Below are 26,038 nucleotides of genomic sequence, written 5' to 3'. Positions count from 1 at the left end.
TAATGTATCAATAACTTTGAACTGTTCCTCACAAGTAGTACTTTCACTTATGATGTAGTTTGACTTCCTTTTATGTTTACTTAAATAAAATGAATGCCTGCCTTTAAGCCCACTGTGGCGTTAATTCTTGTATTCATGTAAAGAATTTGAGTACTTTTTCTACCACTTGCAATACCATAATGTTTTGCTGGATTATTTGCTGGGATGGGGATCAGATGATGAGGAAACAACAAGCTTAAAATGCCAGTTCAGATTAGCTTCAATGAGCAGGAAGAGAGAGACCTGCTGTGTGAGCTGCGACAGGTCAAACCTGCAAGACATGAAGGAATTTCACTATATTCAATAAAGGACTATATCTGAATGTTTTCATAAAAAGAATATCATTTCAATAAAGTCTATGGAGAAACTGGATTGCTGCAGCAAATCTTTTTTGTTTGTTTTTTACACCACTGAAACACACACACACACACACACACACTTAGATTATTACCTATGATATGTTACATACAAGTTATGACACTTTCATTATATTTTAATTTGATCATAAGTAGTTTTTAATGGCAGTTCATTGTTTATGGTAGTCAGAGGTTACTAACAGATCATTTAGCCAATGGCACAAAGAAACAAGAGTCACTAATTTCTTGATTGATCGTCAGATGACACATATCTACAGTATGTACATATTTGATATTACATATTTGAGGGCATACAGAGCAAATATGTCAGTATTCAAATTAAGCACAATAAATCTACTGTGCTGGTCTTACAAGTGACTTTATGTGCTCCCTGTCTAAAAAAAATCTTTTACAGAGAAAAGTACCATGGCAGATGTCAGCCCTTTTAAAACAGATATAAAACTAATAACTAATAAAACTTCAAAAAACACTTATCACACACATATAAATCTGATGACCAGACAACTCAATACAAACAATTATTAGATGATGATTTCAAAACCTAGATCTTCTATCCATCAATCTATCATAACGTCCAATATAATTCCCCCTCCCCCACCCCCTGCAAATATGATGTGATATTCTGCCAAATCAACTTTTTTGTTGTTGTTGAAATATCCAGTACTAATGGTTTAAACTGCCTCGTTCTCACATGTTTAAATATATTGATTTTTTCTACACCCAAATGCAGTAACTAACTAAGTGCTATTAGTCCGAGTAGTGCTGGACTTTCTATAATCCTATTTGTGGATTATAATCCCATTGTGGGATTTTATATTTCTACAAATAAACTTGACTTGACTTTACCCTGAATTACACACCACCACCATGTAATAAGATATGACAACAATAATGAATGACAACCATATTTGCTGTAAATGCTAAATGGAAATTAAACAAACTATATCAACACTAATACTATTTTCCACAGTTAAACTGTGCAAACATCTAAGAGAATTATTCCCACCTATATGTAGAATGTGGGGTGACCCTATTTCAATGTACAGAATATTTATACGTGGCTCAGAGATGTGACTTCAGTACTGAGAGAAATTACACAATATGTATACATATAAAAATATTGTTAAGGCTCATAATTGATTTGCTTTTGCTGAAGAAAAAAAATAAAAAAAGGAGCAAACATTTTTCATCTTGATTTGATATCCTTGTTTTCAATTTTTGTATGAACATTTTTTGTGAAAGAAGACGAGGAAAACAATGTTCTGTTATTCCGTGTTGTACATGAGAAGTGAAGGACTGTTGGTGTGTTGGAGGACAGAGCTATGTAGATAGTGATGGTAGGAGGTTAATCTCAGTAAATGTGCGCTATATTATCACCTGCTAACTAAGATGATACTGTGCTTACAGTACGCTGCCTCTTGTGATGGCCATGTTTCCTCTTCCTGCAGAACACATACATAGCTGTGAGGGGAATACAGCTGACTGATGACACCAGCAGCAGCCCAATGAAGACTTGACCAAAAACAGGATACTCGGTCTCCACTGACTTTCCCTAAAAAAACAGATACAGTTTATGCCTCCAGAAAAAAATACAATCGATACACAACAAACAAACTTAAGGAATGGTAAGAATTTTGCACCAGAGACAATAAAAGTAAACTTGAATAAATTCAAATCCAAAATAAAATGAAAATACAATAGAGCACTGTAACACATTAGTTAGCAATAATATACAATTAATGTACAGAGCCCATCTAGATCTGTCACCAATCCTCACTGATATATCACCAATAGCTGTATTTCCATTATATTAAAAAAATAATTGCAAACAAACTTTTGAAATGTTGCAAAAAAAGAAAATTCGAATTAGGTTCATTTCCATCAACTGGTTTGAAGCACATAAACTAGGCTACACAATACATAGTTTCATCAGAGGATGATGGTCTAGGATTAAATGACCTGTCAGTAAACAGTAGAACTAGAAGTTGCCAATCAGAAACAAAACAAATAGTTAAATGACCTTGATGACAGAAAAATGGAGGGAGGTCTTAAGGAATTTCAGTTGTTTCAACTGGGCAAGCTCTTTCATGTCAGCTAGAATTGGCCATCCAGATGGCTATCTGGTTATCCAGAGATATCAGGAGTGAAAACAGCTGATCAGTCATGTGTGATCGAGCTGAGCTCTGACATGCTAATAAGCAGGTGAACTTCAATACTGACTGTGTTGGCCCAGTTTAATCCTTGCACTTGTCTGCTTGTAAAGCAGTATGTACAATACATCAGAAATGGAGAGGAAAAAAAGCCAAGGCTCACCAGTTCTTTGTTCCATGCGTAATAGGTTGGTGTCCCTCCCTGGATGTATTTGGCGATGTAGAAGATGAAGAGGGTGATAAGGAGAAGGGGACTAACTCCTGCCCACATGATCTTCCAATACCAGTTGGGACGATGGCCAAGCATGTCTTCTATGTCTTTTTCAAATCTAGAATGAGTAGATAACAGCACAAAAATAATCTCATTCTATATAGTTTGCGTAAGAGTGATAATTACTTTAAACTTTACACATATGCCACTATCCATTAGTGGGGCCATAACAAAAGCTGACTTGAAGGCAAAGAATTGTGGTGACTACCACATAAAAAAACACAGACCTTCTGATTCCATAGATGTAACTGACAGTTATGACCTCGATGAGGACAATGAAGAGCAGGGAAAAAGTGGCTCCATAGTCATTGAACATGGTAAACCAGTAATTCCCTGATGTGGTGGTGAAGCCCAGGCCAAGCAGTAGACAGAACAAACACACTAAACCTGCAAGCAAAGCACAGCACTCAGTCACGATACCCATTCATTTACAAGTTTAACATTCACTGCATAGCAACATGTACTATGTGGTAGTAACCTGCAGACAAAACCTGCCACCTGAACAATGTTAATAAGGAATTCTCAGAGTGGCCTGGTTGTGGAGTGGTTAGAGGGCATGCCACATAATTGCCTGGTTCCCCTCTGTCTCTCTCCCTGATTCTCTCTGCCAGTTACTGACTAAAAAAATAGAGGCATAACCCAAATTTGAGTGATGGAAGAAAAATCAATGAATTCAATAAATAAATCCATCTCATGGATCCAAACACATTTCCCCCTAATGAAACTCAGAACCTCTTTATGAAGTTTTAAGCAGCTCCTCAAAAAGTAAATATTAGTGGGTTCCTCTGTCAGTGGTTCCCAAACTGGAAAGTAACTCAGATAGCAAAATTGCCAACACACCTTAATCCAGCCCACATACTGCAGGAAGTGATGGCACATGGGAAATTTGCTCCTGTTAACCAGATCTGGGCCACAAGGAACCACCATAGCAATGTGACATCTCAACCAAAAACGAATCAAATAAGCAAGATCTGTACCACAGTTCTTTTTTATTCCAGCTTTTCAATTGCCAAGAGAGTCAAAATGTATTGTATAGTGTTTGGCCATATCATATGTGGGCCACTATAAATTCACATCCAGATAAGCCAGCACGTACTGTGTCGTATCCCATCATACTGTGCCTATGCCGTTTTGACAAAACTGGCCATGGTATGTTTTAAGATAACCAGGCCACATATGTTTTGTGATATTTCAGAAATATTCACTAGTTATCAGATGGACCACTTAAGGGACACATCCAGTTTGCACATCACTGACAGCACAGAATCTTTGGGATATTTTGGCCATATTTGTTATTTTACATGTGAGCCGCTTCACCCTTACATCCATTTTGCCAGAAGAGGGACAGTATTGCTAGAAAGGACACCCTGGTGGGTGTTGAGTCATTTCATATTTTTCCCAATAGGAAATCCCAATTTTCAACTTTGAATGCATTCCACTAACAATCTGAATACAACCTCAATAAGAATGACCTAAATCATTCTGTGTGGGGATTAAATGCATGACGAGATGAAAACCTGTAATGTAAAATGTGTTATGTAAATATTCTATTCTTATTACTGTTACTATGAAAATAGTTTAATAGTTTAATTATTATGATGAAAATCTCTTAATATTCCATAATCTACAATTAGAATTACTTACTGTTTTTGTAAATGCTCACTTAGTTGAGAAAAGTCTGACACATCACTTCTCCGTAGTTTCCCATCTTTTATTAGCTAAGGAAAGCGAAGGCTCATTTAGATCAAGTTCAGTTCCTTTACTAGTATTATATTATGATGAAACTGATATTGCAACACAGCAATATCATAGTCAATAGACTATGATATTGCTGTGTTGCAATATCATTTTATCAGGTCTCCATTGTGGAGAATTCAATTTGGTGTTGCTCTTTACTGTGGTGTGAGTAAACAGGACACTGTGATCAGATTTTGTTTGTAACTACAGCCAGTCTGAATAACACCAAAATGGCTACAGTTTAAAAGGCCTTTATAATCCATCAACACAAGCTGAAAGAATGTGCAATCAACATCAGTCTAGATCTTACCATTGAACATCTCATTGCTCATGCGAGATATGAGCTTGAAGTCTCGTAGCGGGGTGATAATGGCAGTGATATTGCCCAGCATGCTGCCCATTCCTAGCAGCAGAAGCATGATGAAGTACAGCACTGACCACACCTGAGATACTGGCATGTTCTTAATGGCTTCACTGTATACTATGAAGGCCAGACCTGTCCCTTCTACTGCCTGAAACAGATAAGTCAGAGAAACAAACAGACTGAGAAAGTTAATTCATTCAAAGGTTGATGATTCTGACCTATTTGCAAGGGTTTACTGTATTCTGGATTTTACTCTATAAATTAAAAGTGACAAAGGGCAAGGGTTAACTCTACACATCAGTCAAACCACAATTTCTACTCCGATCTCTACTCTTCTGAATGTCCCCCTAATATTTGGGACAACGACAACCCTCTTGATAAAATATGCTATCCCACACTTGATGAGACATTTCTGGTAACCTTGGCAGACCAATTACACGATGCAAAATGGTAAATCTCCAGGGCCTGATGGCTACACAGTGGAGTTTTATAAGACTTTCTCTCATCTTATAAGTCCTGAATTGCAACACATGTACAATCAATCATTTTCGAATGAACGGTTGCCAGATACATTATCTCAGGCCTCTATTTCTTTGTTGCTTAAGAGAGACAAGGACCCACTTCTTTGCATTAGCTGGAGACCAATCTCACTTCTTAATGTGGATCAAAAGATCCTGACCAAAGTCCTTTATAATCATCTCCGACAAGTGGTTCCAGACCTGATATCGCCTGACCAGACAGGCTTTATTCAAGGGAGGCATTCTTTTTTTAACACAAGGTGACTGCTTGACATCATCCATGCACCAGGTTCCGATTCCCCTGAACTCGTCCTCTCATTGGACGCGGGAAAAGCCTTTGATAGGGTAGAGTGTACTTATCTTTTTTTGTTTTGGGAAAAATGGGGTTTAGTGAAGATTTTATTTCGTGGATTAAACTTTTATATTCAGCCCTGGTAGCTTCATTTATCACTAATGACCTACATTCTGCTTTCTTTCCTCTCAAACGCGGCACGAAACAAGGTTGCCCTCTATCCCCACTGCTATTTGCAATCGCTATTGAACCATTAGCTATTTGGCTTCGCAGTGAGGAGAGGTTTGAGGGTATAGTGAGAGGCGGGATCACAAAGTGTCCTTGTATGCAGATGACTTACTTCTGTATATTTCCAATCCATCCTCTTCTATTCCTATTATTATGTCTATCCTAGAGCAGTTTGGGAGTTTATCAGGGTGCAAACTGGACTTCCTTAAAAGTGAAGTTTTTCCTATAAACCCTATGGCCACAAGACTGCCTCACTTACTCTTTCCCTTTAAACAGATGGATAGGGGGTTTAAACTGGGCATCTTTAGTTAGTTATTGCCAAGTCATTTTATCATATGGTTTTGGGTTTTTTTTAAGTATATTTTTTCGGGCTTTTTTGCCTTTAATGTACAGGTTAGTAGAGAGAGACAGGAAATTGGAGGCAGAGAGGGGGGAATGACATGCAGGATAGGACTGCTCGGTGCGGGATTCGAACCTAGGTCGCCTGCAGCGAGGACTGTAGCCTCAACACATGGGGCGGGTGCTCTAGCCACTGAGCTATGCTCTACCCATTTTATCATATGTTTATAGAACATTTTCTCCCATTATTGGAACGTTGCAAAAGTGATTGTCTCTGTCATCAGCTCCATGCCCACAGTTACAAACTCCATGAAGATCTGGGTACAATTCAGGAAGCACTTTGGTCTTAACAGATCATCTTTTCATGATCCGGGGGACTCCCATGATGCACTGAGCTCCTCTCTCCTCCTCCCTCTCTCTCTCTATCCATCTATCTATATCCATTAACATTCATGTACTATTAATTCATTCAATAACCTAAACTTCTTCCCCGGAGTTGTCTGTGCTTTCTCGTCTCACAGGTAATCTGGGCCTGTAGACATCCGGATGGCAGATTCCAGTCCCGGACCTTCTAGCTTCATTGTTGATTTTCATTGTGCTTCCCTCCTCTATCCTTCCTTTCTCTCCTCTCAACCCCAACCGGTCGAGGCAGATGGCCGCCCACTCTGAGTCTGGTTCTGCCTGAGGTTTCTTCCTGTTAAAAGGGAGTTTTTTCTTGCCACTGTTGTTCATGTGGGAATGTTGGGTCTCTTTAAAGTTAAAACCTGAAGAGTTCGGTTTAGAACCTGCTCTATGTGTAAAGTGCCTTGAGATAACTTTGTTGTGATTTGGCGCTATACAAATAAAGATTGATTGATTGATTGATTGATGGATCTCATTTGTTCCGCTACTTCCAAGTTATGCATTTTTTACAAAAGCAATTTTCAGAATTTCCAAATTTTCCTATTCCTTCTGTAACTGACTCTATTCTCTCCTTGAACCCCAATGTGAAGAGTTTAATTTCAACTATTTACACAGAGATAGGTTCTATCAATCCTGAATCTCTTAATGATCTTAAGATTGCTTGGGAGCAGGACCTGGGGGTAATATTTGCATGCACGCTTCTAAAAACTGTGTTGTGGTTTTTGTTAAGGTGGACTGGATTTACTTTTTTGTCACTCTACACACAATAATGTGTGGGCATGGATTTTGATACCTTTCGGCCCCACTATATATGCATATATGTATGGTATCTTGCATGCATACAAAACTTTTTTTTCTTCTTTAACAGTCAAAAACATAAAAAACATAATACGGTAGTATTATGTTTTTGACCGTTAATACAGAACTTCCATTTCCATTTCTTTTTGTTACATTGTCTCAATAAATACATTAATTAAATATTATCATGGGTAGACAAGTACTTCATACTATATAATAAAGCAGCCACCAATCTTGTTTGTGCCATTTGTGGAAAAATATGTGCGCTCACCATCTCTTAATTCTTATGTCTGAGTCACTGTTATTAATTAAACGTGTAGTTAAAACTAATTAAAAAACAAATGAAAGGGCACCCTGGTGGCTTACTGGTTTAAGGCACTGGCCACAAGCTGTTATCAAGTCCACTCAAGATATTTGTTGCACATTATTCCACATGCCTGTTTTACTTCCTGTCATACTAAATGAATTCTTATTCACACAAAAACAGAACAAAAAAAATGTCCTTCAACCACCTTATTCCTGGTTGCATTTCCACAGTGCTTTACATTTCTTAGATGCTTCCAGTGTTCTTACATAAATCAATAAAAAGTCACTCTACTGTTCCTATTTATGTATTTTTTAAAGTTCTCTCTCTCGCTATTTCTGTAAAGCAATTTCATTTTCATTATCAAAATAATTGTAAATATTAACTACTGTACGTCACTGTAAGATGAGTGTAATGATGAGGAACATACGGTGTCTAGTTCACTCTCCAGGTCACAGTTTTCCAGTTTGTTGGCAAGTTCAGCAAACTGCTGTGGGTATGTTGTGTTTAGTTTTTCAATCCACTCAAAGACATTGTCCAAAGTGATGCTGTCCTCTGCTAGACTGAAGGCATTCAGAAGCAGCACACGAGTCCTGGAAGAGGGATTAAAAAGACTGTTACATGAAGGGTATATATTAACCCCGGCATTCACCCATAATATTAAATACTTGCAATTACTTCACTTCTTCCTGAAGTTCACCACATCAGTCTCCAACTGTAACACTGTGACCTGCTACACTTCACTTGAAGTGTACTCATATATATTTACATGAGCACAAAATGTGCAAACCTCTCTAGACAGTCCTCATAGTTGATGGTGGCCTTGAACCCATAAATGGAAAAGGTGACAATGCTGGCAAAGACAGAGGTTCCACTGTTGATAAGGGAAACAATGATGGCCTGGCGCTCGAAGTTGTTGTTGTATTGGTTGTAGCTGGCAAAAGCTATGAGTGACCCGAAACCCAAACCCAGAGAGAAAAAGATCTGAGTGGCTGCATTGATCCATGTAGTGGGGTTGGCAAGCTGTTCCATCTACAATCAGGCAAAGGCACATACACATACAGGCACAGGTACAGATACATGCATGTATGCATGCACACGCACACACAGACACACAGACAGGCACATGTAAGCACAAAATATTACATTTTAAGAATTTATGAAACAATTATTTTTTTTACACTTCTGCAGAGGCTTTTCATACACATGCTGTATGCCACATTAGGCATAATAAGGTGATGAATGCGCTGCATGTGTTAAGTGTATATTATTCACAATATGAGAGAAACTACACTTAGTCAGTGGATTACCGTACTTGTAAAATGCGCACTTACCACATTGTGAAATAACATTTTCCAGCCCTTTGTAATAAAACAGTCTTTAAATAGAAACTTTTTTCATTGGAAAATGTCAAACCCCACTATGTAGACATTACAAGCACCTTGTGGTGTGGTGCATAACAATCTACAAAGTAAGGTAAATAAAACAAGTACCATAAGTCAAGAATTCATAAATGAAAACATAAATGTACAATAAAATATTTAAAACATTTTTTTTTTATTAAAGAGATGCAGAATTTGATATGAAGAGAATGGAATGTATATACAGTATATTGACTATGAATATAAAAATGTCTATGATGTAAACTAAAATATAAAGTATATGCAATGTGCAACAATAACAAATATGGTATTGCATGAATATAACACACACAGAGTGTTGGCAGTTTGTATGCGTACTTACCTTGGGTGTGAACATGTATTTGACACCGTTGAAGGCACCATGAAGAGTGACACCCCGGATCAGATAGATAAAGAGGACCACATATGGAAATGTGGCTGTGAAATACACCGCCTACAAAGGGAAAGACAATGCTAAAGTCATAGTTCATCTCTCTCTCTCTCTCTCTCTCTCCATGTATATATATATATACAGTGAGGCAAAAAAGTATTTAGTCAGCCACCAATTGTGCAAGTTCTCCCACTTAAAAAGATGAGAGGCCTGTCATTTTCATCATAGGTACACTTCAACTATGAGAGACAAAATGAGGGGGGGAAAAATCCAGAAATTCACGTTGTCTGATTTTCTAAGAATTTATTTGCAAATTATGGTGGAAAAGTAGTATTTGGTCAATAACAAAAGTTCATCTCAATACTTTGTTGGCAATGACAGAGGTCAAACGTTTTCTCTTCACAAGGTTTTCACACACTGTTGCTGGTATTTTGGCCCATTCCTCCATGCAGATCTCCTCTAGAGCAATGATGTTTTGGGACTGTCGCTGGGCAACACAGACTTTCAACTCCCTCCAAAGATTTTCTATGGGGTTGAGATCTGGAGACTGGCTAGGCACTCCAGGACCTTGAAATGCTTCTTACAAAGCCACTCCTTCGTTGCGCGGGTGGTGTGTTTGGGATCATTGTCATGCTGAAAGACCCAGCCACGTTTCATCTTCAATGCCCTTGCTGATGGAAGGAGGTTTTCACTCAAAATCTCACGATACATGGCCCCTTTCATTCTTTCCTTTAGACGGATAGTCGTCCTGGTCCCTTTGCAGAAAAACAGCCCCAAAGCATGATGTTTCCACCCCCATGCTTCACAGTAGGTATGGTGTTCTTTGGATGCAACTCAGCATTCTTTCTCCTCCAAACACGACAAGTTGAGTTTTTACCAAAAAGTTCTATTTTGGTTTCATCTGACCATATGACATTCTCCCAATCCTCTTCTGGATCATCCAAATGCTCTCTAGCAAACTTCAGACAGGTCTGGACAAGCAGGGGGACACGTCTGGCACTGCAGGATTTGAGTCCCTGACGGCGTAGTGTGTTACTGATGGTAGCCTTTGTTACTTTCCAGCTCTCTGCAGGTCATTCACTAGGTCCCCCCGTGTGGTTCTGCGATTTTTGCTCACCGTTCTTGTGATCATTTTGACCCCACGGGGACAGACAAAATACCCATAATGGGCTAGAACCAAGCTACATTGCTAACTTCCTATCTGCTGTCAGGAACACTGCGATCATCTGCTGCTGGTTTGTTAGACATTCCCAGCAACATGCTATGGAACACAGTACTGACAGATATCAGGGAAGCCAGCTCCCTAAATGTTTTTAAATGACAGCTAAAAACTTACATCATCACTTTAGCATTTAAACTGTTAGTCAGCTTCTCATTTATGCACTACTGCACTTCTTTTAAAATGTCGTATATTCTGTTATTATATGTTTTCACTTTGTTCTATTATATTTTATTCTTAAATTATTTATCTATTTTATCTTACTTTTATCATCAAGTAGGCCAGGGGTCGGCAACCTTAGGCACGCGTGCCACATTTGGCACGCTGCAGCATAGTCATTAGCACACTGGCAAAAGCAGTATACCCTGTCGACAGCATTTAAAATCACCTGTTAACCATGGCACCTGCTCTATGCGTGGCCTGTCTTCTTTTGTTTGACTGACAGCACGCTGTCCCACCCACATTGCACACAGCGCTGCGGGCCACTGTCCTACACACATCTCCCACAGACGGCCCCGGTTCAGATAGGTAGCTTATGTATGTATCTGAACTGGGGCCCTTGGTGTCGGTCAGGGGCGGGGGGTGTGATTCGATCAGTCTAATAAGCGGCAACACAGAGCTATAAGGACGCTTTGCTCTCACACGCGCATTTATAGTCACACTTACACACACACACACGCGTGCAGTCACTCTCTAGTGCGCGCTCTTGCTCGCTCACTCCAGATTCAGGGAAATTGGATCTTATTTGTGGGCGTCAAGCAGCCGCTATCAATATGCGGGAGAGTTGGCATGTCTGTAACATCGACTGTAACGATGTGAGCATCTGCACTTGAACTATAGCGTCCTGTAAACAGCGGTGTTAAGCGCGAGCTGCGCACTCCAGCTGTCTGCAATTAATTACTGATGAGCTGTTACTGATGTACGTTGTAGAGAGAAATAAAAAGAAAATCAGAAAGGTTCACAGACAGGTGGTGATTGAGTGTGTTGAACAGAAATATTTCAGACACTATTTGCTGTGATGTTTCAGTATTTACAGACCAAACTGACCAGCAGCACATGTTGAAACGTGGCGTGTAAAAGTGCACCGCTGAAGCATTCTGATATAATATACATTTTTTGTTTGATGCACTGATGCACTGTGGTCTCCGTTTTGACATTTCCTCCCAATGCTATATGTTTTAAATGAGTTACTGAAACCAGTGTTTTGAAAATGGGATCCATACATAATTCCTAAACCCTTGTTGTAAATAATGGAAAAATATCTTTAAAATGTTCTTCCATGTGGCCTATATGGATGTTTTTGTATTTTGTATCATAATTTAACTTAAGGTTTTAACTTATTGTTGATTATGGCACACTCATTAACAAGAAGCTTAAAACAGGCACTTATGTCAAAAAGGTTGCCTTCCCCTGAAGTAGGCTTTATTTTCATTGTTATGTTACACAGGTGCTGAGATCAGTGGTTGACAGAATTGAGAAAAAAGACTGTCAGTTTTTGTCTGTTATGTCTCCATTACTACCACTTCATTCTATGAAGGTGCATGTAATTGCTTTAATTATTACTATTATTATTATATATTACCTGCATGATATGATACAGTTAGCTTATCAAAAGTTCCTTCTGGTTTACAGTGCATCAGTATTCACACCCCTTCACTTTCCCCACATTTTGTTATGTTACAGCCTTATTCCAAAATGGATTAAATTCCTTTTTTTTCTCATCAACCTACACACAATATCCCATAATGCGAAAAAGGGTTTTTAGATTTTTTTGCAAATGTATTAAAAATAAAAAGCTGAAATATCGCATGTACATATGCCTGATTACAGCCTCAAGTCTTCTTGGGTATGAAGCTACAAGCTTGGCACACCTGTATTTGGGATATTTCTCCCATTCTTCTCTGCAGATCCTCTCAAGCTCTGTCAGGTTAGATGGGGAGCGTCGCTGCACAGCTATTATCAGCTCTTTCCAGGGATGTTCAATCGGGTTCAAGTCTGAGCTCTGGCTGGGCCACTCAAGGACATTCACAGACTTGCCCTGAAGCCACTCCTTCGTTGTCTTGGCTGTGTGCTTAGGGTTGTTGTCCTGTTGGAAGGTAAACCTTTGCCCCAGTCTGAGGTCCTGAGCGCTCTGGAGCAGGTTTTCATCAAGGATCTCTCTGTACTTTGCATCTTTCCCTCGATCCTGACTAGTCTCCCAGTTCCTGTTGCTGAAAAACATCCCCACAGCATGATGCTGCCAGCACCATGCTTCACCGTAGGGTGCCTGGTTTCCTCCAGATTTGACACTTGTCATTCAGCCCAATCTTGGTTTCATCAGACCAGAATATCTTGTTTCTCATGGTCTGAGAGTCCTTTGGGTGCCTTCTGGCAAACTCCAAGTGGGCTGTCATGTGCACTTTCACTGAGTAAAGGCTTCCGTCAGGCCACTCTACAAAGGCCTGATTGGTGGAGTGCTGCAGAGATGGTTGGCCTTCTGAAAAGTTCTCCCGTCTTCACAGAGGAACACTGGAGCTCTGTCAGAGTCGGGTTCTTGGTCACCTCCCTGACCAAGGCCCTTCTCCCCTGATTGCTCAGCTTGGCTAGGTGGCCAGCTTTAGGAAGAGTCCTGGTGGTTCAAAACTTTTTCCATTTACGAATGATGGAGGCCACTGTGCTCTTTGGGACCTTCGATACTGCAGACATTTTTTTGTACCCTTCCCCAGATCTGTGCCTCGATACAGTCCTGTCTCAGACTACAGACAATTCCTTTGACTTCACGGCTTGGTTTCTGCTCTGACTTGCACTGTCAACAGTCAGACCTTATACAGACCTGCCAACCCTGAAAGAATTTTATGAGTACAAACCCCCCTCCTGAACCCAGGGACGATCCACCAAAGCCCACGCCGACCAGGCCCATCCAACAGTCCAGTCCACCGCCAATGTACACACCACCACTGCCCACCCACCACTGAAAACCTAGCATTAGACTGCAGAAGCAAGCATAATACTTTCAAGTGACAACTTTGCAGTCATTACAATGACAATACAGATGAACTATTTTTGCTATCTACTTGTTGCTTCACATGCTTCACATGTTGCTTCATAAGCAATGTTGAAATGCCCAGTGCTTTGCTTTCCTTAGTTACAGGGATAGGATTTTCATTTTTTATTTATATTTATTGCACTCTTGCCTTGATGACAACATCCAGTCTAAAAATATGAGAAAGCTGGTCATTTTTTGTTTGTTTGCCAGTGATGTTATCTTTTACTATTCTAAATATAAAAAGAAAATCAAACCATTTTAAAAATGTCTGCTCATCCCTATTTGACCAGGAAAAAGAAAAATTGTATATCAATTTATAAAATAAATTAATACAATTCATAAATGTGTATAAACAAAGTAAGTCGTAACCACTCGTTTTTTGGGTGGATTCAATTAAATCACTCTTATTGGTTTTTTACTCTGGTAGCTTTTATTGCACTTACAGTAACGTAAGGATGTAGTTGTTATCTCCAGTGGTGCACTGTGTGAGTAGCACACACTGAGGGGCTCAGCCCCACCAGGTGATCCATACAGCTGTTTAATACAGAGATCATCATCATAGCCATAAAGAAGATCTCTCATTAAGACTTTGCTTTCTTATATTGAACCAACCAAAACCAGCAAAACAGCACGCAGGTGTTTGAGGTGGAGCTGCAGGGTTGAGTGGAGGTGTGTGGGGAAGCTAACAGCTAACACAACAGCGTCCTACAGCTGCTACTCGCAAATAAGCTTCCCCATGTCCCCCATTCAGTGTCCGGATCTTTTATATAGAACAGCGAGGAGGAATAAAGTAGTAGTATTCCTGCCGTGAACAGACTCTCAGAGGAGAGGAGCGCGATGACCGCAAATAGCAGCAGAAGGTAACGTTAGCTGCTCCTCCCAGTGTTGCCAACTTGTCGACTTTCTCGCTAAATCTGGCGACTTTCCAAACCCTCATAGCGACTTTTTTCCTCAAAAGCGACTAGCGACAAATCTAGCGACTTTTTCTGGTGATATTGGAGACTCTGAAGTGAAAGCACGTATCGTTACTGTCCACAACGAGTAGTGGGTGCTGCCGTGAGCCCCTCCCCTGTCCCAAAGCACTCACAGGCGGTCAGGTTCACAGTAGCCTCGCACAGCTGCAGTCAGAGCAGAGAGGAGACCCACACCACTCCGCATCCACCCTGCATAACAGTCTTTTGATTCAATTTGATATTCTAACATTTAACAATACAGAACAAAATTGATTTACATTTAATACAAACAAACCAAGAATCAACATAAGAAAGCTCATTTGTAGTTCTTAACATATTTAGGGTTTTTTAACTCACTTTTTGTCTCTCCCAAGATGTTATTTCTCTCTCCTACAGCTTCCATTACAATAACATGCAAATGGTAATTATGCAAATTAGGCGATGACGTCATTTAGCGACTTCTAGCGGCTTTTAGGACAGCCAATAGCTACTTTCCTTACTGAGGAGTTGGCAACACTCGCTCCTCCCCTCCGTCTTGGGTGCAGCTGACTCCTCCGTGCAGCGGACACAGAGGTGGTGAGCTATGACAATTTAACTCAGTAATTTAGATGCAGTTATGGTCTGCTTGCTTCCATCATTGCAACAAATTATTTGATATTTGGAAATTGACGCATGGGATTTTTTTGGCATGGACGCCTTTGTTAAGCAGTAGACAGACAGGAAACATGGAAGAGAGAGAGGGGGTGTGACAAGCAGCAAAGGACCTCCGGCCAGGATTTGAACCGGGGTCGGCTGCATATGTGGCATGCGCTCTAACCTCTCGACCACCTGCGTGCAAACCTTGTAACCTTGACGAGTGGTTAACATTGGGCTAACTCAAGGTCTTAATTTTACCTTTTCAATGTTATCAGCTCAACGGGCGACAGGGGGCTATCTGACTGACTTGATTGCAGCACTGAACTGAACTGAGGCGCGGAGCTAGGCGAGGCGGGATGGGGTGGTTGGGTGAAAATGAAGCACTCTGATTGGCCGAAAGCACTCCACTTACGCGCAGATCTCTGTGACTCAGTGGCGCAGATCTTAAATGACAACCTGGTGACACCTTGACTGAACCTGGTGAAATGCGAGATCAAACAATATGAGTACTTTACAACATGGAATCGTACTAGGAGGTCAAAATGCGTGACCACTATGCAAAATGCGTACATGTTGGCAGATCTGCTTATATAGACAGGTGTGTGCCTTTCCAAATTATGTCCAATCAATTGAATTTACTACAGGTGGACTCCAATCAAGTTGTAGAAATATCTCAAGGATGATCAGTGGAAACAGGATGCACCTGAGCTCAATTTTCAAGTCATAGCAAAGGTAGTGAATACATGCATAAATCTGCAAGAATGTATGCATTTATGCAACCTTTTTCTCTTTGTCAATATGGGGTATTATGTGTAGACTGATAAGAAAAAACAGGAATTCATTTTGGAACAATGCTGTAACATAACAAAATGTGGGGGAAGTGAAGTGAAGTGAATACTTTCCAGATGCACTGTATATATTTAATTATATACTGCATCTCTTAGTTTATCCCTCTTACCTTCCCAGTTGACTTTACTCCTTGGACAATGAACAGGTAAGTAATCACCCAGGCAAGAAGGAGGCACAATGCCTGGCCTGTGTGAATCCCTCCATTCTCTTCAATTGAAGAGGAGATGTCCAATGTTTCCCTGTAGAAGAAGTACTGGGTGGGTGTAGCCCTTTGACACTCCTCTATAGGTGCTGTCCGGTTGGAATTGATGGGGCACTCTGCCCAGGGAAGGACAGACTGGAAATGAGTAAAGTATGGCACAGTAGAGTATGGGTTTTTCAGCTTTGTGTGCAAATGAGGTTAAAAATTTTGTGAGCATATATCTGCTTTTGAAAATGATCCAGTAATTTGTTAATTAGCGGCTTACTTGAAATGAATGAAAGAGGTACCAGAAACTCCATGCATTGATGACGTTGTAATAGAGACACAGATACAGGGATGTCACAACACTAGCAAGACCTATAACAAGAAGATTATACAAAAAGCATATCAAAAAATCTATTTCTCATTTTAATCATCAACCTTTTAATTTGTTATGCTACCAAGTCACATGTGAATCAAAGCTGTATGACCCTCAAATCAAGTCCTATGTTTTTGAGCTGGTCTCAAAAAAGTCAAGTATATAGTGTAAAGATTCCAGTTGAAGCTAACAATAAAAGATTTCACTTTGAACCACAAATGATGGTAGATGAACGTTAAAATGATCACCAGTCAGGGGTCATTCTGGGGTCATTCTGGGGTCCATGAATGTTGGGACCCAATTGTATTGGCAGTCAGTATATTAGTACAACTTGGGCTGCCCTAACATGGCTGAAATACAACAGACTGCACTGGGGACGGCATTATCCTTATTTCCTACCCTTCATCTATCCCAGACTGAACTTCTTGAAAAATTCTCACAGAAAAGGAAAGTGATTTAATCTCCAAGCCAATGGCATGTATTGCTGTGTGTCCACATGGTTGGTATACATATGGTGGTACACTATAATAGACTTGGCATTACATATTTTGTGACCAGTTCAAACAAGATGAAGTTGATCCCTTTCAGATATTTTTGGTGTTTTAGGGCATTTTCAGACCTATAGTTCGATTGTTTAGTCCACAGCACGCAATAAATAGTCAGCACTTACCCACGCCTCCCAAATAAGGGCTGATGGCAGTCCAGGCCCCAATGCTACCCAGACGCATCTTCTGACCAATGGCAAGCTCCATGTAGAACAGGGGCACACCCTCCAACAACAGCATGACAAAATATGGAATCAAGAACCCCCCTGAAGGAGGAAAAATGGGTGTTCTCATGATCAACTTAGAAAAACAAAAATAAAGCAAAACCTGTGTGAGTTTCAAGTATAATCAGAATAACAATACAATTTTATTTATAGAGCATAGAGAAAAATATTCAAAGATGCAGTCTGAAGTATTGCCACCAAGTTGCAAGTCTAAGCATTCAGTATCTATACGGGGTGTAAAAATATTTGGGAACAAAGAATGCATTTTGTATCCAGCTCCTGTAGTTTCTCTTAAAGGCTCAGTAAATCACAGGTACTACACAATGAGTCACCAACCTTCATCTTATGGAGGACCACAAGGGTTACAGAAAGAGGAATAAAGCATTTCATCAATTAATATGTGATTGTACAATTAAAAAGAGGAATTACAGGAGTGCTTTAGTAGCCTAGTGGTTAACGCGCATGCTGCATAATTGCAGCGTCCCTGGTTCGATTCTGGCAAGGGACCTTTGCTGCAAGTCATTCCCCCTCTCTCTTCCTGTTTCCTGTCAGCCTCTGTGCTAATGAATGTCAAATAAAGGCAAAAAATTAAATAAGGAAAAGCAGAAAGGAAATAGAAATACAAATAGAAAATGGATTTTCCTGATTAAATGTTGTATTCTTAATTCAGTTATTTATTTCTATTTTTAAAACTGTATTTTGGAACTGATTTTGAAATTAAATTGTCGCTTAGCCTGGCAAGACAGTCTCAAAATATATAAGAAGGCTCCCTGTAATGCTTGAGCTGCCTGTTACTTGTCACTAATAGAGGAGAATATAAACAGTCCGAGGTTTCTTTTCAGCACATTGGCTAAGCTGACAAAACAGTCATAACTCTATTGACCCATGTAAAGCTCTATATAGCTCCTAGAGCTCTCAGTAGTGATGACTTCATGACAGACAAAATAATCACCTCCTTCCCTCAAAAGGCACTCATTTATCCTCAAACACAGGAAACTTAGAAACTGCTGTTAAACCTGATATTTATTTAGACTGTTAGACTGTAACTTCAATGGTTACTTCATCCAAACCATCGACCTGTCCCTTAGACTCAATTCCAGCTAGGCTTCTTAAGTAAGTATTTTCCTCAATACGCACTTCTATATTAGATTGGATCAATCTGTCTTTAGTAACAGAATATGCACCACAGTCCTATAGAGTAGCTACAATTAAACCACCCTTGATTCAGAGGTTTTAGCCAACTGTAGAACTATATCTAACCTCCCTTTCCTCTCCAAGATCCTTGAGAAAGCAGTTGACAATCAGTTGTGTTACTTTCTACAAAGTAATAGTTTATTTAAGGATTTTCAGTCTGGATTTAGAGCCCATCATAGCACAGAGACAGCACTGGTGAAAGTTACAAATACCCTCTTAACTTCATCAGACAATGGACTTCTCTAACAAGTCGTCATGGTATCCATCATTCTTTGTTTCACATTGAATATAATCGCTCTTTTCCACTATACAGTTCTAGCACTACTCGGCTTGACTCGGTTTGGTACCAGGAACCACCTTTTCCATTACAATAGTACCTACTCAACGTGGGCGGGGTCGTCATAGCACGTGACTTCGTTTTATACACGACACAAACACATAAACAATGGAGGACATGGAGGCGATGGTGTACTTGCTGCTGTATGTGGCTTTTTGACACACAGAAAGCAAGAATTGAGCCGTATGGCTGTAACACTGTTGCCGGTATTTAAAAATACCGGGTTTGATTCTTGTGTGGGACGGCTCATGACTCTTCCAGTGAAGACTCTCTGACCAATCAGTAGTCAGCAGTCTGTTGACGTCACTTTTAGTATCGGCTCGGCTCGCTTGGAACCTCACCAGAGCAGATACTAAAAAAGTACCAGGTACCAGGTACAGTCACTAATGGAACGAGTCGAGTCGAGTTGAGTAGTGCTAGAACTGTATAGTGGAAAAGTGCCTTAACTGGGTAGTGTAGTGGTTAAACACTGTTGCCTCACATCAAAAGGTTCTGGGTTTGAATCCACTGGCCAACCACAGCCCTTCTGTATGGAGTTTGCATTTTCACTCTATGCCTGCATGGGTACTCTCTGGGTCTCTCCAGCTTCCTCCAACAGACCCAAAACATGCAGCTTAGGTTAATTGGTGACTCTAAATTGCCCATGAGTGTGAATGGTTGTTTGTCTATGCTATATATTAGCCCTACAATGGACTGGCAATCTGTCCAGCGCCCATGTGACCCTCTAGAGGATAAGCAGTGGCATGACTAAAATATTGGTACCTTTGACTTCATATTTTGTAGCATAGCCAATAACTGCAGTCAAGCGCTTTCTGTAACTCTGAATACAGTGTCTCCACTTCTTCACTGGAAGTTTGGCTCTCTTCTTGAGCAAACTCCAACTCCAGCTTATGCTGCTTTGACCCAAAGCAGCATAGGCTTGGTTGCCACTCAGTTAGCTGAGTAAAATTATGTTTTTCCTTTGTCAACATACTGAGTCAGAGGCACATTGTTTGTTTCTTTGAAACATTACATATTATCCTTACTGCACTGCTATGGCTCTGTTCATTTCAGGACCATGGAACGGAAGTGGCCTGTCAGAGTTGTCGTTACTGACGATGACATTCGAAGAATCAGTCTTGATGAAAAACCAAACAACCTGGAGTCTTTTTTGGCAGACTTGAAAGCAAACTTGGCACTACCATATGTCTTCAGGCTACAGTTTGAAGACTCACTGTTTAACAATGCCTTTTGCAACCTGACAGATGTGTCAGAACTGCCAGGTCGAGCCACGTTGAGTCCTTCTCTCCAGTCTACAGCTCACTGACCTCACCAAGCTCATCTGATACAGAAATACTGTTTCCAAGCAAAGAGCAATTCAACTGATGAGGCAGGATCCTTTGCCTTTTGCATTTGATATTCCAGAATTCTCTGTGGACGTAAATTTCCCATTGAGACAGGAGATCTTGCCTATATGAGGGATGGAACTTATAATGCGAATTCTTATTATTCATCTTCTGATATTCAGTTGTAAGCACTTAGTCTCTGTGTTAGAAACTGCTGATTAAGTGAACATCATGTATGTTAAAATCTACTGACTAACCATTGTCCTGATTGTACACACATTATGATGTGCCTATTGTGCTGACATTGTTCTGATGGTGGAACAAGGTCATCCTTTGCTATGATCGCAAAGCATCCCTGTCTAAAGGAAGCTGAATCACCAACTGATATACTGTAGCATAAATTTCAATATGGGGAATTACCACACAAAAATGAGAAGATTTGGAGTGGCTGATGTCACAGTGAATGACAGCAAACGGAAGAGGGATTTCCCTGATGGAGAGCCATCCTGTAGTAACAACAAAAGGTCGAAAAGAAGTGAAACAGCTTGAAGTTGAAGCAAAGATTCCACATGCAGCTGATATCAACAAAATGATGGATCAGACATTTTCTTTGCGACAAAAAGAAGTAGTGGAAGAACAGTCTCCAGTTAAAAGGATGATGGAACGCTGGCCTGTGCTATTCACTGAAAGTCAGGTATGGCCCACTTATACCAGGGTTTCCCACAGCACCTTACAGCTAAGGCGGCCGCCTAAGCAACACACGCCTGCCGCCTTAACTAATGTCTTCAAATAATATACATAAATAAAATAAATAAATCCAACCAACGTCTGCAGTGGGCCGGGACCGCTGTGTCCGACTATCTGACTTCAACCCTCAACACACCTGTAGCTCTCTGTACCTCTCGCTAGCATAACACAGAGAAGCTAACAGTGATATTTGTTTAAGGAAACAAACACAGACCGCTGGTTAAAACATAAATCTACATCATCTGAGGCAGAACCTGCTCAGAAAAAAACAGCGGAGCCTGAAAAACGAATGACACCGGTAGCGCCATGTCAACATTAACATTAATTCTCAGACAGGTAACTGTGACGTTACTATAGTAACAAGTTTCAGGCTAACCGGCTCAGAGTATATGAACGGCTCCAACTAAACAGGTGATATTAGTGGCGCAATGTGTAAAATGCTGCGGTGCTGCGCGTTTTATCAGCTAATGTTACAAAACGTCCATTTTAAGTCGCTCAGATGTTTCTCATTCAACAGACCTGAAGAGAGAGAGTGAGGCATTCAACAAAAACATGATGCTAATGCTACTGAAGATGAATGTCACTACTTAACTGTATAATACTTTATAACTTGTAATTACTATAAAATATAGTTCAGAGAATAAGTTAACTATATAAAATAGACTCAATGGTTTAACCTGTGCAATCTAATTCAATCCAATACAGCAGCTCTGCTATAAATTCTACATTCATGAAGCTTATACATTTTTTGACAAGAAGGTGAAAATTAGTGAGTGATTGTGGTGTATTAGGGTGCATTATATTGAATGGTGTTCCTAATATTTTGTCTACTCCGTTAACATACATGAGGAGGTACACCACCACCACTTAGTACAACCTCAGTAATAAACAAAGCATAATTATCACTTTTTTGACAATGTCAACAAAAACCGAAAATGTATAAACTCCAAAAAAGCAGAATTTATATCAGAGCTGTTGTATTGGATTTTATTTTATTGTATTGCAAGTGTTCCCAATGAAGTTGCAGGTGACTGTAGTTCACCATACAGTATGCACCCAGTTACTGTCTTGGCATTTTGGTTGTAGACCTAACACATCACCCATCGGTTCTCTATCTATCTTTGCAATTTGGTTATTACTTGAGAGATGTATTTAACAGACAAATGGACTATTATAACATTACATGTTTCTTGATGGAAGAAACAATCAATCAAATTGTTGTTTTGTTTGTTTTTAAGGTGTTTGCTGAGTTTCATAGAGTTTTTCACCAAGATCTTATATTGATGATGGTAGAGTCGGACCACTGCGTAAAGCCTTCTCCAGCACATCCCAAAGATTCTCAATGGGGTGAAGGTCTGGACTCTGTGGTGGACAATCCATGTGTGAAAATGAAGTCTCATGCTCCCTGAACCACTCTTTCACAATTTGAGCCCCATGAATCCTGGCATTGTCATCTTGGAATATGCCCGTGCCATCAGGGAAGAAAAAAATCCATTGATGGAATAACCTGGTCATTCAGTATATTCATATAGTCAGCTGACCTCATTTTGGGTATATCATGTTGCTGAACCTAGACCTGACCAACTGCAGCAACCCCAGATCATAGCACTGCCCCAACAGGCTTGTACAGTAGGCACTAGGCATGATGGGTACATCACTTCATCTGCCTCTCTTCTTACCCTGATGTGCCCATCACTCTGGAACAGGGTCAATCTGGACTCATCAGATCATATGACCTTCTTCCATTGCTCCAGAGTCCAATCTTTATGCTCTCTAGTAAATTGAAGCCCTTTTTCAGATTAGCCTCACTGATTAGTGGTTTTCTTAAGGCTACACAGCTGTTCAGTCCCAATCCCTTGAGTTCCTTTCACATTGTGCGTGTGGAAATGCTCTTACTTTCACTATTAAACATGGCCCTGAGTTCTACTGTTGTTTTTCTACGATTTGATTTCACCAAACGTTTAAGTTTGGTTAAACGTCTATGTTTAATATGGGCATGCACGGGCATATTCCAAGATGACAATGCCAGAATTCATGGGGCTCAAATTGTGAAAGAGTGGTTCAGGGAGGGATGAGACTTCATTTTCACACATGGATTGTCCACCACAGAGTCCAGACCTTAACCCCATAGAGAATCTTTTGGATGTGCTGGAGAAGGCTTTGCGCAGTGGTCTGACTCTCTCAACATCAATACAAGATCTTGGTGAAAAATTAATGCAACACTGGACGGGAATAAATCTTGTGACATTGCAGAAGCTTATTGAAACAAAGCCGCAGTGAATGCGTGCCGTAATCAAAGCTAAAGGCGCTCCAACGGAATATTAGAGTGTGTGACCTTTTTTTTTGGTGGCAACTTTTTTTTTGCCAGGCAGTGTAATAATCTCCCATTAATGTAATAATTTATTACATAATCGGTACAGAGATTGTTACATTACATTACACGGTACAGTACCTCAAGGCAGTAAGTGAGGAAGGGCACTCACTGGAGAATTTTTACGTATATGTTTTATTTTTTTATTTTACTTTTTCTTTTGAGGGAGACCAGCTCCCTCCAGACAAAGTGGTACCCTAGGCGACCACTTATATGGTTTAAGCCTTTAGCTGGTCCTGCTGCCAACTCTACCCTGTGGAAGACCATGGAGGATGCTGTATTTCCTCAAGCAACTAGAGGGCAACAAAGGACTGCACTGGTTTGTGTGGAGTGAATAGCCTATATGGTTCATAATATGCAGTGTTAATGAGAAGTTCTCAGAAAATTGGCATAAATATGTTTATGGCACTTTCATATGCACTTTTCATATATCGTATAATATTTTATATGAATGAATATGATACATTTCTGAGTATTTGGCTTTGGTTATTGTCAAATTTTAAAACAAGGCCATAAAACACTTTCAGTTATATAATTTATATGAAATTGATGAATACTGATCACTTGTTTTGAAATGTTAGACAGTAGAAAAAAACATATACAAGGAGTTTATCTGAATTAAAGGCCATCTAAAATTAAATTATTTAAACCAGGGAGTAGCTGATCAGTGCAGACAATGAATGCCAGGTATTATAGTTTTTGATACCCAGTGATGTGGACACTTTTTTTTAATACTAGTCTTTAATTTCCTATATATCTGTAATCTGGTCAGCATTGCAGCATAGGGAAAATTACCTATTAATCAATATGCAGGCCAGTGCAGTATGAGAAATGTGAATTTTAACAGACAGCATATAGTTCACTACAATACAGTACATATAAAATAATAATGACTAAATATTTACTTCGACCTAAATGTAGAGGTTGAATAGTATTTGTACATTGAACCATATCAACCCCCCCTCCCCAAAAAAAAAAAACAACAACTAGTAATTCACAAATTTTATTATGTTGCAAGTGTGTATTGTTTCTTATCACTTCACTTTATTAGGCTAAATGGTAGCTACTTAGGAGCACTGAGTGTAAAGCCAGTGCAGCTGTACTGTACTGTATCTCTGTAACTCTGCTCATTCGCGTCACTTATTGGTTTTACCCTAGTTTATGGCCTGCAATTAGTTTATTGCTAGTTTCAACTTTGCCTTAACTGACTGATTAACAATAATTCATTCAGTCTGATAAGGTTGGTTTGGAAATTTACTGCACATCCGTATGACTGTATAGTAAACAAGTCAATAAACAGGTGAGCAATATACTCCACTCCACTGAATAAATAAAGTTGGCTTTGTTTTTTGTATGTTTTTCAAATTTAAGAATGTATCATGTAGCCTAAAGGCAGAACTACTAGAAGATACTTCTTAGGCTACTCCACAATATTTACACCGACACAATATATCGTATGATGAGATAAATGTTTGGAATATAAAAGGGACGCTTGTAACGGAAGTCCAACTGTCATAATAAAATAAACTCTGATGAAATAGTCCCTCTGTTTAAAATAGACTTTGTGTGAATAAATAATTATCGGCTGGCGTCTCATAATCATGCAATTTGAAGGCACACATCTGGATAAAAAGCGATCGTTATGTAAGTAGTCTTGTCACTTACCTCCACCGTGCATTTGACAGAGGTATGGAAAGCGCCACACGTTTCCCAACCCGACTGCATATGATACACATGCTAGTATAAACTGCATGGGGCTGTCCCAGTTGGGTCTTGCATCTTTTTCCATATCTGCCGGAACGTCTCAAGGATGTTGTTTAGCCAGTCAATAGAACAATAACGGTTCAGAGTCAGTGCGCGATGTGTTACGGTGCGTCCCGTCAGGCTTTTATAAGCTCACCGTGATTGTAACGTGGTCATTCTCTGGAGGCGGGCCATCCAACAGGAAAATGATTTTCTGTGTTTTTAAATAACTACACCGCCCATGAGTCTGATGTTTCAGAGCACTGCCAAAGTTGCTCGGGATGTGTAGTCCTTAAAACACATTTGTCACAAATCACTTTCAAGTAGCTACTTTATGTGTCCGTGTAGCTGTTAAGTTTTAGGTACATCTGTAGAAAGATATTAAGCTTTGGACATAATGTCTCAACATCACACTTTAGTTTTATTTCTCTTTGCAAAAACATGCACCCCATTGAGAGCCTGTAGCCAGTGGCAGTGACCCTGAAGTGGGTGGGACATGGCAAGATAACCCAGGTGAATGTTTAATTATACAGGCGCCTTAACATAACAACACTCAATCTTCTGTGGAAAGTCCCAGCCTACCTTTGTCTGCACCAGAGCCTCACCTGACAAAAAAGTGACTTCTTTCATTAACTAACCTTCTCCACAGCTTTGGTGCTGACGTTTGACTGCTGACTGAAGCAAACTTCTTTTTTTTTTT

The 26,038-nt window shown here is 39.9% G+C and overlaps 1 protein-coding gene across 1 annotated transcript; it reads right to left on the bottom strand.

Annotated features, from left to right (window-relative positions):
- Positions 1-1,613: 1,613 nt before the first annotated feature.
- Positions 1,614-25,456, bottom strand: LOC128365916 (sodium- and chloride-dependent transporter XTRP3-like). Its single transcript, XM_053326538.1, has 11 exons — positions 25,261-25,456; positions 17,523-17,663; positions 16,760-16,851; positions 16,402-16,629; positions 9,563-9,673; positions 8,610-8,851; positions 8,250-8,412; positions 4,885-5,086; positions 3,065-3,224; positions 2,730-2,895; positions 1,614-1,968 (listed from the first exon to the last, which is right to left on the bottom strand). Exons 1-11 carry the CDS (start codon positions 25,382-25,384, stop codon positions 1,801-1,803), a joined length of 1,797 nt encoding a protein of 598 aa, XP_053182513.1. The 5' UTR covers positions 25,385-25,456; the 3' UTR covers positions 1,614-1,800.
- Positions 25,457-26,038: the final 582 nt, after the last annotated feature.

The sequence above is a fragment of the Scomber japonicus genome, chromosome 10 (assembly GCF_027409825.1).
Source record: "Scomber japonicus isolate fScoJap1 chromosome 10, fScoJap1.pri, whole genome shotgun sequence".
NCBI lineage: Eukaryota > Metazoa > Chordata > Actinopteri > Scombriformes > Scombridae > Scomber > Scomber japonicus.
The sequence above is the reverse complement of the archived record's forward strand: the minus strand, read 5'-3'. Positions and strand labels throughout refer to the sequence as shown.